Below are 14,053 nucleotides of genomic sequence, written 5' to 3'. Positions count from 1 at the left end.
TGGGGGGGGGCAATGGGGGGAGGGGCCTGAGGGGCAGGGACAGGACCCATAAGTGTGGGGCTGGACCCACAAGTGTGGGGCAGAGCCCCCTCCCCTCCCCCCCCCTCACCGCCGCTCCTCGGGGGTCAACAGACGGGGCCGAGGCTCCTCCTCTGACACCTCCAGGGACACCTCTATGGGGAGAGGCAGAGACCCCATAGAGATCCATAGAGACCATAGAGACACATAGAGACCCATATAGAGACCCATAGAGACCCATAGAGACCCCATAGAGACCCCATAGAGACACTATAGAGACCCCATAGAGACCCATAGAGATCCATAGAGACCCCATAGAGACACACAGAGACCCACACAGATCCCATAGAGACCCATAGAGAGAGACCCACAGAGATCCATATAGAGATCCATATAGAGACCCATAGAGACCCCATAGCGACCCACAGAGACACTATAGAGACCCCATAGAGATCCCATAGAGACCCATACAGATCCCATAGAGACCCTCTAGAGACCCCATAGAGACCCCACAGACCCCATAGAGACCCTATATGGACCCCATCGAGCCCCCCAGACACCCCATAGCTCACCCGAGGAGGGCAGTGGGGGCAGACTTGGCTCCAGCGCCTCCCTCAGCACCTACAGGGCAGAGAATGGGATCTATGGGGCTAAATGGAGATCTATGGGGCTAAATGGGGATCTATGGGGCTGGAGGGGAGCTATGGGGCTAAATGCAGATCTATGGGGCTGGAGGGGAGCTATGGGGCTAAATGGGGATCTATGGGGCTGGAGAAGATCTATGGGGCTAAATGGGGATCTATGGGGCTGGAGGATATCTATGGGGCTGGAGAGGATCTATGGGGCTAAATGGAGATCTATGGGGCTAAATGGAGATCTATAGGGCTGGAGGGGATCTATGGGGCTAAATGGGGATCTATGGGGCTAAATGGGGGTCTATGGGGCTAAATGGAGATCTATGGGGCTAAATGGAGATCTGTGGGGCTAAATGGAAATCTATAGGGCTAAATGGGGATCTATGGGGCTGGAAGGAATCTATGAGCCTAGGGGGCATCTATGGGGCAGGGGCCTCACCTCCACCTCACTGGGCAGCTCGGGGGGGGCTGGAGGGGCCTCGATGTGGGGCAGGCGCCGGCAGCGATTCCATAGGGCCCAGAGATTGGGGGGCAGCCACCCTATGGGGCAGAGCACAGCCCCATAGAGCCCCATTGAGAGCCACTGAGCCCCATAACCCCCCCCCCCCCCCCCATAGCGCCCCATAGCCCCACCACAGGTCGGGGTCTCCAGCAGCTGCTTTGGGGTCCAGCGGCGCCTCTTGGGGGGCTCAGGCAGCACCTATGGGGCACATCTCTAGCTCCTGCCCCATAGATCTATGGGGCAGCCCCATAGATGGGCCCCACTCACCAGGGGCTGGCAGTGGATCTGGGGCTGCTGGAGCTGGGCCTGGAACTGGGCCTGGGGCAGCTGCGGTTCGGGGTCGCTATGGGGCAGGCGGCGGCGCCGGCGGCGGCGCCGTGGGGCAGGAGGAGGCTACAGGGGGTATAGGGGGTTAGTGCCCCATAGAGACCCATAGAGAACCATGGAGAGCCCATAGAGACCCCATAGATCCATGTAGAGATCCCATAGAGAGCCAATAGAGCCCCATAGAGACCCCATAGAGCCCCATAGACACCCCATAGAGACTTATAGAGACCCATGGAGAGCCCATAGAGACCCATAAAAACCCCATAAACCCATATAGAGATTCCATAGAGAGCCCATAGAAACCCATAGAGCCCCACAGAGACCCTATAGAGACCCATAGAGACCCCATAGGGACCCCCAGAGACAGACCCATAGACACCCCATAGAGACCCATAGAGACTCGATAGAAACCACATAGGGACCCATAGAGACCCCATAAAGACCCTACAGAGACCCATAAATGCCCCATAGAGCCCCCCAGAGCCCCCATAGTACCCACAGAGACCCCACACGTACTGTGATGGGGGGCACCGCAGGGAGGATGGGAGCTGTGGGGAGAGGCTGCCCCATAAGTGAGACAACTGCGACCCATAGATCCCCCCCTCTGCCCCATAAGTGAACCATTGTGACCCATAAGTGACCCCCCCCCAGCCCTGTGACCCACAGAAACCCGTCCATGCTCCCCATGCATAAATGCCCCATAGAGACCCATAAGTGACCCCCCCCAGCCCCATACGTGCCCAGTGTGCCCCATAAGTGACCCCCCACACATACCCCCCCAGCCCCATAAGTGACCCATAGAACCCCATAGTGCTCCTTGTGCCCCATAAGTGCTCACGTGGGACCTCCACGGGCGCTGGCACCTCAGGCACTTCCTCCTCTATGGGGCACAAGGCAGGGTCGCTATGGGGCTGGGGAAGGTCACGGCCTCTCCCCAGCCCCATAAGTGACCCCTGCCCCATACCTGGGGGTACCAGTTCAGCCTCAGCCTCACTCAGCAGCTCCAGCTCCCTCAGCGTCACCTCAGGCAGCTCCTCCTGTGCCCCACAGCGCTATGGGGCTGCCCCACAGTGGCCCCTAACCCTCTATGGGGCTGCCCCACAGTGGCCCCATACCCTCTATGGGGCAGCCCCACAGCAGCCCCTAACCCTCTATGGGGCTGCCCCACAGTGGCCCCATACCCTCTATGGGGCAGCCCCACAGCGGCCCCTAACCCTCTATGGGGCTGCCCCACAGCGGCCCCTAACCCTCTATGGGGCAGCCCCACAGCGGCCCGTAACCCTCTATGGGGCAGCCCCACAGCAGCCCCTAACCCTCTATGGGGCAGCCCCACAGCAGCCCCCAACCCTCTTATGGGGCTGCCCCACAGCGCTCCCTAACCCTCTATGGGGCAGCCCCACAGCACCCCCTAACCCTCTATGGGGCAGCCCCACAGCACCCCCTAACCCTCTATGGGGCAGCCCCACAGTGGCCCCTAACCCTCTATGGGGCTGACCCACAGCGGCCCCTAACCCTCTATGGGGCAGCCCCACAGCAGCCCCTAACCCTCTATGGGGCTGCCCCACAGAGCAACCTCTCTATGGGGCAGCCCCACAGCACCCCCTAACCCTCTATGGGGCTGCCCCACAGCGGCCCCTAACCCTCTATGGGGCTGCCCCACAGCGGCCCCTAACCCTCTATGGGGCAGCCCCACAGTGGCCCCTAACCCTCTATGGGGCAGCCACACAGCGGCCCCTAACCCTCTATAGGGCTGCCCCACAGCGGCCCCTAACCCTCTATAGGGCTGCCCCACAGCAGGCCCCTAACCCTCTATGGGGCAGCCCCACAGCAGCCCCTAAGCCTCTATGGGGCTGCCCCACAGCGGCTCCTAACCCTCTATGGGGCAGCCCCACAGCGCCCTAGAGGGATCTAGTAACGCAACGGGACATCAGATCAACCCCCATTGGAGTCCATAGAGCCCCATAACCCCCCACCCCTATGGGGCAGCCCCATAAGTGCCGCTATGGGGCAGACCCACCTCAACGCCAGGCAGCACTGGGACCTCGGGCTCAGGCTCCCTCAGGGTGATGACCTCAGGGGACACGGTCAGGGGGGGGGCTGCAGTGGGGCAGCACTTGGGGGTCAGCCCCATAGACACCCCAGACATCCCATAGTGCCCCATAGACACCCCAATACAGCCCCACAGTTCCCCATACACACCCCATAGACAGCCCGTGGACACCCTAAAGCAACCCCATAGACACCCATGCACCCCCAGTAGCCCCACACTTATGGGGCAGAACTCACCCGGTGGGGGGGGGATCTCCTCCACCAGCATCTATAGGGGATATGGGGTGGGTGTTAAAGCAGGTTCTATGGGGCAGCTCTATGGGGCAGCTCTATGGGGCAATGCTATGGGGCAGTACCTGCGGCAGCGCTATGGGGCAGCTCTATGGGGCAGTACCTTCGGCAGCGCTATGGGGCACCTCTAGGGGGCAGTACCTGCAGCAGCTCTATGGGGCAGCTGTATGGGGCAGGCCCTATGGGGCAGCTCTATGGGGCAGCTCTATGGGGAAGTACCTTCGGCAGCTCTATGGGGCAGCTCTATGGGGCAGTAACTTCAGCAGCGCTATGGGGCAGCTCTATGGGGCAGTACCTTCGGCAGCTCTATGGGGCAGCTCTATGGGGCAGTACCTTCGGCAGTGCTATGGGGCAGCTCTATGGGGCAGCTCTATGGGGCAGTACCTTCGGCAGCGCTATGGGGCAAGCTCAATGGGGCAGCTCTATGGGGCAGTAACTTCGGCAGCGCTATGGGGCAAGCTCTATGGGGCAGCTCTATGGGGCAGTAACTTCAGCAGCGCTATGGGGCAGTACCTTCGGCAGCTCTATGGGGCAGCTCTATGGGGCAGTACCTTCGGCAGCTCTATGGGGCAGTGCTATGGGGCAGCGCTATGGGGCAGTACCTTCGGCAGCGCTATGGGGCAGCGCTATGGGGCAGCGCTATGGGGCAGTACCTTCGGCAGCTCTATGGGGCAGCGCTATGGGGCAGCGCTATGGGGCAGCGCTATGGGGCAACTCTATGGGGCAGCTCTATGGGGCAGCGCTATGGGGCAGCTCTATGGGGCAGCTCTATGGGGCAAGCTCTATGGGGCAGCTCTATGGGGCAGTACCTTCGGCAGCTCTATGGGGCTCGGCAGCTCCATCCCCATAACCCCAAAGAAGGGATCCGGGGCCAGTTCCAGCTCCAGCATCTGGGCCTGGGCATCCACCAGCACCTGCGGCCTGAACACAGCAGCTATGGGGCAGCTGTGGGGCTCCATGGGGCTCTATGGGTCACTATGGGTCTCTATGGGTTTCTATGGGGTCTCTATGTGTCCCTGTGGGTTCCTATGGGTTCCTATAGGTCTCTATGGGTCTCACCGTCGGGGGGGGCTGACATCGATCCTTGGGGGGGGCCGGGCCCGGTGCAGCCGCTCCAGAACCAGCGCAGCGTCTTCTATGGGGGGGGACCCATAGCGGCCTCAGCCCCATAGAGACCCATAACCACCATAGGGACCCCATAGAGCCCTATAACCTCCATAGAGACCCCACAGAGACCCCCATAGGGACCCCATGGAGCCCCATAACCCCTATAGAGCTCCATAACCCCCATACGGACCCCATAGAGCCCCATAACCACCATAGAGCCCCATAACCCCTATAGAGCCCCATAACTATCCCCATTGCCCCTGTGCACCCCCAATGACCCCCCTTAAACCCATTCACACCCCATTGACCCCAACTCCTGCCCTTAGGAACCCCTTAATGACCCCAGCCCCACGTGACCCCATTCATTAGCACTAATGAGGCCCCGCCCCTCCCACGTGACACCATTCATTAGCATTAATGAGGCCCCGCCCATCCGACGTGACCCCATTCATTAGCATTGACGCCCTGCCCCCTCCCACGTGACCTCGTTCATTAGCGCTCCCGAGGCCCCGCCCCTCCCATGTGACCTCGTTCATTAGCATAAATGAGGTGCCCACCCCTCCCACGTGACTCTCAGCGCTCCCGAGGCCCCGCCCGTCCCACGTGACCCCATCATTAGCATTAATGAGGCCCCGCCCCACGATCCATTATCGCTGAAGCCCCTCCCCCCAAACCACGTGATCCCGTTCATTGGCCCGCCCGTCCCACGTGACCCCATTCATTAGCGCTAACGAGGCCCCCACCCCTCCCACGTCACCCTGTTAATTACTCCCATTCAGCCTCTATTAACCCCGTTCATTAGCGCTCCCGAGGCCCCGCCCCATCCCACGTGACCCCATTCATTAGCGTTAATGAGGCCCCCCCCGTCCACGTGACCGCACGCACGCAGCAGGCAGCCGCACTGCCTCACGTGGACCCGCGCCAGCCCCAGCTGCAGCAGGGCCGCGAGGTACAGCGAGCAGCGAGGGGGCGGGGCTCCGGCCGGAGGGGGCGGCACCTCCCACCCGCCGCGACCAATCACGAACGCCGACACAGCCGCGCTGCAACGAGGGAGCCAATGGGGAAGCGCGGTCACGCACGAAGCCACGCCCCCTTTGAGGCCACGCCCCCCCGTGTTACCATAGGCGGGGCACGTCCACGCCGAGGTACTCCCGACGCAGCACGCGGGAAGAGCACGTGGCCGCCAGCCTATCAGAAGGCGGCATGGGGTGAGAGGAGCGATCTGATTGGCCAGCGGGTCAAGCCACGCCCCCCGTTGCCGTGGTTACCAGATGGTGCCGAAGCAGCCGGTGCGGCGCTGGAGCACGGCCGGGTAGTAAAACATGGCGGCGGTGGGCGGGGCCTGCGGGCGCGGGAAATCACCTCAGGGGAGGGCGGGGAAGGGTTTGGGGTAAAACGCGATCGAATGGGTTAAAAATGGGTGAAAACTGGTTAAAAACGGATGAAATCTGTTAAAAACGGGTTAAAACTGGTTAAAATGGGATGAAAACCAGTTAAAACCGATTTAAATGGGATTAAAACCAATTAAAATGGGATTAAAACTGATTAAAAGCAGATTAAAACCGGTTAAAATGGGATTAAAACCGATTAAAAACGGGTTAAAACCGGTCAAAATGGGATTAAAACCGGTTAAAAACGGAGGAAAACCGGTTAAAATGGGAATAAAACCGATTAAATACGGATTCAAACCGGTTAAAACCGGATGAAAACCGGCTAAAAACGGATTAAAACCGGTTAAAATGGGATTAAAACCCATTAAAATGGGATTAAATCCGATTAAAATGGGATTAAACCTATTAAAAACGGATTAAACCCGATTAAAATTAATTCCAATTGGATTGAAACTATTTAAAAGTGGGATAAAAGTGGATTACAACGAATTAGAAGTGGATTAAAACCGATTTAAAACAATTCAAATTGGGTTAAAACAAATTAAAAGCGGTTTATAACCAATTACAAGTGGATTAAAACCGATTAAAAGGAATTTAATTGAAAGTGGATTAAAAGTGATTAAAATATGTAATCAATTAAAGAATAAAAATACGAATAAAAAACTACTTAAAGCAAATAAAACGGAATAGAACTGACTGAAAAGTGAATAAAAGTGATTAAAAGTGAAAAAATGTTAACAAATGCACATAAAAGGGACGAAAACTCCCCTGAAAGTTAATGGGAGTAAAAAGTGACCCAAAACGTGATTAAAAGTGAATTAGAACGGATTTAAGTCAATCAACAGCGGGTAAAAGGGGTTAAAAAGAGATTAAAAGTGAATAAATCCGAATTGAAACGTTTAAATCCGGCATAAACTGAACGAGAGCGAATGAAAACCGATCCAAAGTTAATAAAGAAATTAAGTGGAATAAACGGCACAAAAGGTGATTAAATGAGAAAAAAAAAGTTTAAAAGGAGTAGAAGTGGATAGAAAATAACTTTATCTCGACATAAAATAAGTAAAACGCGATACAAAATGACTTCAAATAGACATAAAGTGACTGAAATTCGATCTAAAAGCCCATATAAAATGACTTTAAATCGATATAAAGTGACTGAAAACTCGATATAAAGGCGATAAAAACCGATATAGGGCATCTTAAACCCGATATAACGTGTACTAAACTCTACATAACGCCTATTAAAGCCCATCCCACACGAATCAAACCCCACAGATCATGAATCCAACACGACATAACGCGACTTAAACGCGTTTAAACGGGGACAAAACGCCCGAATTCTCCCAAAGCCTTCAGAGGAGTTAAAAACACCTCAGAATTGGGTTGAAAAGGGTGAATTTGGGGTTAAAAAGCGCCCAAAGCGCTCGGCCCCGCCCCATTACCGCCTCACTCCTGCCGCTGCCAGCACCGCCCCTGCACTGAGGCGAGCGGGGCCGCGCCGCCCCTTTTATCACCTCGGCAGCCGCTCGGCGCAGCCAATCAGACCGCGGGGAGGGCGGGGCTAAGGGGGGCGGCTACCAATGGGAGCCGGCGTAGCGGAGGAGGGCAGCCAATGGGGTGCGCTCCCGCTTAAGAGGAGGGGAAGGCACTAAGATGGAGGAGGAAAGGGAAGAAGACAAAATGGCGGCGCGATGGCTCTGAGGGGAAGCCCGAAGCATCGCAATGGAGGCGTTGTGATCAATAGAGCCCAGAACCAGAGGTTGGTGCTGATCAATAGAGCCCAGCTCTGTTGGTGCTGATCAATAGAGCCCAGCTCTGCTGGTGCTGATCAATAGAGCCCAGCTCTGTTGGTGCTGATCAATAGAGCCCAGCACTGTTAGTGCTGATCAATAGAGCCCAGCTCTGTTGGTGCTGATCAATAGAGCCCAGTACTGTTAGTGCTGATCAATAGAGCCCAGCACTGTTAGTGCTGATCAATAGAGCCCAGCACTGCTGGTGCTGATCAATAGAGCCCAGCACTGATCCTAGTGCTGATCAATAGTTACTGCTTTAAGTTAATGCCTTAATGTCTTTGTATTGATTTGTGGCATTGCTGTTGGTAATGGGAATGCCTTTAATGTATATATTAATAATAATGTACTTTAAATGTAATATATGTAATATATAGTAATATATAATAATAATTTATAATTAATATATATTTATATATGTAAAGCTATTAAAAAGGTATAAAAAATATATTACTATTGGTAATTGTAATGCTTTTAATGTATATATTAATAATAATATACTTAATATATAATATATAATACGATAATAACATATAATAATAATAATGTATAATTATTATATATTTATATATGTATAACATATATTTATACGTGTAAAAGTATTAAAATGGTATAAAAATATATTACTATTGGTAATCGTAATACTTTTAATGTATAAATTAATAATAATTTTACTTAATATATAATATATATGTTTATGATAATAATATATAATAATGTATAATTAATATATATTAATTAATATCTATATATGTAAAGGTCTCTACCTTTCACACATTGTGTCCATGGGGCAGCAGCACTGCTGTGTAAGCAGCACCATTCCTTTACCCCTCACACCATCCCTATTCCCCATTGCTGCCCCATGGATCAATGGGGCCTGAAGCTGATCCAGCTCCATCCCATGGGCACAGACACCCCACACTGCCCCACACTGCCCCACACTGCCCCACACTGCCCCACACTGCCCCACACTGACCCACACTGACCCACACTGCCCCACACTGACCCACACTGCCCCACACTGCCCCACACTGACCCATAGCACCCAGGGTTGGAGGTCAAGTTCTCACCTGAGCTTAACCAGTTCTATGTTAGTCACTCAGGGTCCTCAGGACAAGTATCCAACCATGAGATCCCAAATGGCTGTAGGTGTGTGAGCAATAGGATATAAGTTAATGCTGTGCCATAAATGGCTTCTTGTCTGATCACATTGAGCTCTGACTGAGTCCTTCCCACGGCAGCTTAGCCATTAAACTGGGCTTATCTCAACCCGTGGGGGCTGCATTCTATGGATTCTCCTTCCTAACTCTCTGGGAGTTGGGGGACTTGGTTTAAACCACAACACACCCATAGCACCCATAGCTACCCTATAGTAACCATAGGCACCCTATAGTAACCATAGCACCCATAGCACCCATAGGCACCATAGCACCCATAGCCACCCTATAGCACCCATAGGCACCATAGCACCCATAGGCACCATAGCACCCATAGCCACCATAGCACCCATAGCCACCATAGCACCCATAGGCACCATAGCACCCATAGGCACCATAGCCACCCTATAGTAACCATAGCCACCATAGCACCCATAGGCACCATAGCACCCATAGGCACCATAGCCACCCTATAGTAACCATAGCCACCATAGCACCCATAGGCACCATAGCACCCATAGCCACCATAGCACCCATAGGCACCATAGCACCCATAGGCACCCTATAGTAACCATAGCCACCCTATAGTAACCATAGCCACCATAGCACCCATAGCCACCATAGCACCCATAGGCACCATAGCACCCATAGCCACCCTATAGCACCCATAGCCACCCTATAGCACCCATAGCCACCCTATAGCACCCATAGCCACCCTATAGCAACCATAGCCACCATAGCAACCATAGGCACCATAGCACCCATAGCCAACCCATAGCCCCCATAGTCACCCCATAGCCACCCTATGGCACCCATAGCCCTCATAGTCACCCCATAGTCACGCTATAACACCCATAGCACCCATAGCCCCCACAGTCACCCCATAGTCACCCTATAGCCCCCATAGCCCCCATACCCCCCTGACAAACCCCGCTGTGTCCATCACCCCCCCCCCATTGCCCCAAGCCCCAGTTTCCATTTTTGCCATTTTTTAACCCAATTTATTTTCAAACATTGCTCACAAAAATTAACATTTTTCTGCCCCCACAAATAGATCCTCACGAGAGCGAATTTTTAACGTAAAATTCACCCTTTTTGAACGGCCCCTCCCCCATCCCGTACATGGCACTGGCATCCAGCCCCGCCCCTTACCCATAGCCACGCCCCTTACCATAGCCACGCCCCTTAACCATAGCCCCGCCCCTTAACCATAGCCACGCCCCTTCCCTTGCAAGGCAGCCATCTAGCCCCGCCCCTTACCCGTAGCCCCGCCCCTTGCCCATAGCCCCGCCCCTTACCATAGCCACGCCCCCATTCCTTACATGGCTCTTTCATGCAGCCCGGTCTTTTAACTGTAGCCCCGCCCCTTCCCTTATCTCGTTCTCCCGTGTTAGCCCCGCCCCTTTCCGTAGCCCCGCCCCTTACCCATAGCCACGCCCCCATCCCTTACATGGCTTCCATGCAGCCCTATCCCTTACCTGTAGCCCCGCCCCTTCCCTCATATGCCTCTCCCGTGTTAGCCCCGCCTCTTCCCGTAGCCCCGCCCCTTTCCCATAACCACACCCCTTTCCCGTAGCCCCGCCCCTTCCGGATAGCCCCGCCCCTTATCCTTAGCCACGCCCCCATCCCGTACATGGCTTCTATGCAGCCCGGTCTCTTGCCTGTAGCCCCGCCCCCTCCCTTACGTCGCTCTCCCGTGTTAGCCCCGCCCTTTTCCCCTAGCCCCGCCCCCTACCCCATAGCCACGCCCCTTTCCCCTAGCCCCGCCCCTACCCCTAGCCACGCCCCCACCATTACATAGCTCTTTGATGCAGCCCTATCCCTTAACTGTAGCCCCGCCCCTTCCCGTACGTCGCTCTCCCGTGTTAACCCCGCCCCTTTTCCGTAGCCCCGCCCCTTCCCTTACGTCGCTCTCCCGTGTTAGCCACGCCCCTTTCCGTAGCCCCGCCCCATTCACATAGCCCCGCCTCTTCCCCTCTGTCTCTCCCGTGTTAGCCCCGCCCCTTTCCCCTAGCCCCGCCCCCAGGGGGCGTTCCCTCCAATCCGCTCCCCCCCTTCCCCTCTGCCCCTCCCCTCTGCCCGTCCGGGCGGGTCCCACTTCCGGTGCCTCCGGTTCCGGTTCCGCCATGGGCGCGCACCTGGCGCGCCGGTACGTGGGGGGGGCGGACTCGGAGCCGGACCCACTGCGCATGCCCACGTTCCCCCCGGACCTGGGGCTGCCGCAGCGCCGCCCGCGCGGTCAGTGACACGTGACCTTGGGGTGACCCCGTGACCTCTGCGGGCGCCGGGGGGGTGCGGGGGGTGTGGGGCCTATGTGGTGTCTATGGGTGTCTATGGGTGCTATAGGGTGGCTATGGGGGCTATGGGGTGAATATGGGTGTCTATGGGTGTCTGTGGGTGCTATAGGGTGGCTATGGGGGCTATGGGGTGAATATGGGTGTCTATGGGTGCTATAGCGTGTCTATGGGTGCTATGGGATGTCTATGGGTGCTATTGGGTGTGTATGGGGTGTCTATGGGTGTCTATGGGGTGTCTGTGGGTGCTATGGGGTGTCTATGGGTGTCTATGGGGTGTCTATGGGTGCTATTGGGTGTCTATGGGGTGTCTATGGGGTGTCTGTGTGTGCTATGGGTGCTATAGGGTGTCTATGGGTTCTATGGGGTGTCTATGGGTGCTATAGGGTGTCTATGGGGTGTGTGTGTGTGCTATGGGTGCTATAGGGTGTCTATGGCGTGTCTGTGGGGTGTCTGTGTGTGCTATGGGTGCTATAGGGTGTCTATGGGGTGTCTATGGGTGTCTATGGGGTGTCCATGCTAACCCCTCCCCCCGCAGCCCCCCCCGCCCCCCCCGAGGTGCTGTCCCTGGCTCGGCTGCCCCTCTCCCAGCGGGATTTCTGCTCTCACCATCTCCTGGCTCTGCTCCGGTGCCGCCGAGAGACCTTCCCGGAGCCCTGGAGCTGTGGGGAGCTCAAGCACCAGTGGGACAGCTGCGAGCACCGAGAGTATGGGGGGGGAGGGGCGATGGGGGTGTCACTGTGTCACCCGTGTGTCAATCCCATGTCATTCCCGTGTCTTTCCCATGTTATTCTCATCCCATTCCTGTGTCATTCCCATGTCATTCCCATGTTATTCCCATGTTATTCCGGTGTTATTCCCATGTTATTCCCGTGTTATTCCCATGTTATTCCCATGTTATTCCCGTGTTATTCCCATGTCATTCCCATGTCATTCCCATGTCATTCCCATGTCATTCTCATGTTATTCCCATGTCATTCTCATATCATTCCCATGTCATTCCCATGTAATTCCCATGTTATTCCCATGTCATTCCCATGTCGTTCCCGTGTTATTCCCATGTCATTCCCATGTTATTCCTGTGTCATTCCCATGTCATTCCCATGTTATTCCCGTGTTATTCCCATATTATTCCCATGTCATTCCCATATTATTCCCATGTCATTCCCATGTTATTACAGTGTAATTCCCATCTCATTCCCATGTTATTCCCATCCCATTCCCGTGTCATTCCCATGTTAATCCTGTGTTATTCCCATGTCATTCCCGTGTAATTCCCACCTCATTCCCACATTATCCGCTCTCATCCCCAGTTACGTGATGCGCATGAAGGAGTTTGAGCGCGAGCGTCGGCTCCTCCAGCGCCAGAAGCGGCGGCGGCAGCGGGAGGAGGCGGCGGCGGCGGCAGAGCCCGCGTGACCCGGACCCACGTGACCCAGGCCTGACCCCCCACGTGACCCAGGCCTGACCCCCACGTGACCCAGGCCTGAGCCCCCACGTGACCCATGCATGACAGGCACGTGACAACCACGTGACACAGGCGTGAGGCCTCAATAAACACACGGAGCTCTCCTCATGTGATTTATTGCCAGGGACAGGGGCCAATGAGGGAGCCCCATTGGGGACGGCCAATGGGGATGGCCAATAGGGACACTCCATTGGGGAGAGCCAATGGGGACGGCCAATGGGGATGGCCAATGGGGACACCCCAATGGTGGCAATGGGGACACTCCAATGGAGATGCCCCAATGGGGACACCCAATGGGGACACCCAATGGGGACACTCCAATGGGGACACTCCAATGGGGACAGCCAATGGGGACAGCCAATGGGGCCGTGTCCCATGTCCCCAGGGCTCAGTGCAGGGACACAGTGGGGTGTCCCATGGCGTGCCCCATTGGGTATCCTATTGGGTGTCTCATGGGGTGTCCCATTGGGTGTCTCATTGAGTATCCCATTGGGGTGCCCCATTGGGTGTCCCCACTGGGTGCCCCATTGGGGTATCCCATTAGGGTGCCTCATCAGGTATCCCATTGGGTGTCCTATTGGGCTATCTCATTGTGTGACCCATTGAGTGTCCCATTGAGGTCCCCATCGAGCATCCCAATGGGTGTCCCTTTGGTTACCCATTGGGGTCTTTCATTGGGTGCTCCATTGAGCCCCACGGAGCTGCCCCACTGGGTGCCCCATTGAGCACCCGTCAAGATTCCCCATTGGTTACTTATTGGGGTCTTTCATTGGGTGTCTCATTGGGTGCCCCATTGAGCCCCACAGAGCTGCCCCATTGAGTGTCTCATTGGGGTGTCCCATTGAGTACCCATCGAGATGCCCCATTGGTTACCCATTGGGGTCTTTCATTGGGTGCCCCATTGAGCGCCCATCGAGCTGCCCCATTGGGTGCCCCATTGAGCCCCACGGAGCTGCCCCATTGGGTGCCCCATTGAGCACCCACTGAGCACCCATCGAGCTGCCCCATTGGGTGCCCCATTGAG

At 55.6% G+C, this 14,053-nt stretch overlaps 2 protein-coding genes and 1 long non-coding RNA gene across 3 annotated transcripts; 1 reads left to right on the top strand and 2 right to left on the bottom strand.

Moving 5' to 3' along the window:
- Positions 1–105: 105 nt before the first annotated feature.
- On the bottom strand, positions 106–2,102 carry REC8 (REC8 meiotic recombination protein). Its single transcript, XM_034072079.1, has 6 exons — positions 1,999–2,102; positions 1,423–1,548; positions 1,287–1,353; positions 1,093–1,193; positions 591–639; positions 106–173 (listed from the first exon to the last, which is right to left on the bottom strand). The coding sequence occupies exons 1-6, from the start codon at positions 2,050–2,052 to the stop codon at positions 106–108; spliced, it is 465 nt and encodes a 154-aa protein (XP_033927970.1). The 5' UTR covers positions 2,053–2,102.
- Positions 2,103–3,462: 1,360 nt separating this feature from the next.
- LOC117437566 (uncharacterized) lies at positions 3,463–4,994 on the bottom strand. The gene is made up of 4 exons (XR_004550472.1): positions 4,882–4,994; positions 4,632–4,743; positions 3,769–3,799; positions 3,463–3,579 (listed from the first exon to the last, which is right to left on the bottom strand). It is a non-coding gene; the product is annotated as an uncharacterized lncRNA (long non-coding RNA).
- A 6,360-nt stretch (positions 4,995–11,354) lies between these two features.
- On the top strand, positions 11,355–13,133 carry NDUFB7 (NADH:ubiquinone oxidoreductase subunit B7). The gene is made up of 3 exons (XM_034072063.1): positions 11,355–11,505; positions 12,100–12,268; positions 12,875–13,133. Exons 1-3 carry the CDS (start codon positions 11,394–11,396, stop codon positions 12,978–12,980), a joined length of 387 nt encoding a protein of 128 aa, XP_033927954.1. The 5' UTR covers positions 11,355–11,393; the 3' UTR covers positions 12,981–13,133.
- The last annotated feature ends 920 nt before the right edge of the window (positions 13,134–14,053 follow it).

This window comes from Melopsittacus undulatus, chromosome 23, assembly GCF_012275295.1.
Source record: "Melopsittacus undulatus isolate bMelUnd1 chromosome 23, bMelUnd1.mat.Z, whole genome shotgun sequence".
NCBI classification, from domain to species: domain Eukaryota; kingdom Metazoa; phylum Chordata; class Aves; order Psittaciformes; family Psittaculidae; genus Melopsittacus; species Melopsittacus undulatus.
Note: the sequence above shows the minus strand (reverse complement) of the source record. Positions and strands in the feature narration are given on the sequence as shown.

Excerpts from the sequence above, each read along its gene's own strand:
- REC8 (XM_034072079.1), bottom strand. The coding sequence starts at position 2,052 with ATGGGGCAGCCTCTCCCCACAGCTCCCATCCTCCCTGCGGTGCCCCCC. Across the intron at positions 1,354-1,422 it reads AGATCCACTGCCAGCCCCTG|GTGCTGCCTGAGCCCCCCAA; the intron begins GTGAGTGGGGCC and ends TGTGCCCCATAG. Across the intron at positions 1,194-1,286 it reads GCTGGAGACCCCGACCTGTG|GGTGGCTGCCCCCCAATCTC; the intron begins GTGGGGCTATGG and ends TCTGCCCCATAG.
- NDUFB7 (XM_034072063.1), top strand. The coding sequence starts at position 11,394 with ATGGGCGCGCACCTGGCGCGCCGGTACGTGGGGGGGGCGGACTCGGAG. Across the intron at positions 11,506-12,099 it reads GCCGCAGCGCCGCCCGCGCG|CCCCCCCCGCCCCCCCCGAG; the intron begins GTCAGTGACACG and ends CTCCCCCCGCAG. Across the intron at positions 12,269-12,874 it reads GACAGCTGCGAGCACCGAGA|TTACGTGATGCGCATGAAGG; the intron begins GTATGGGGGGGG and ends TCTCATCCCCAG.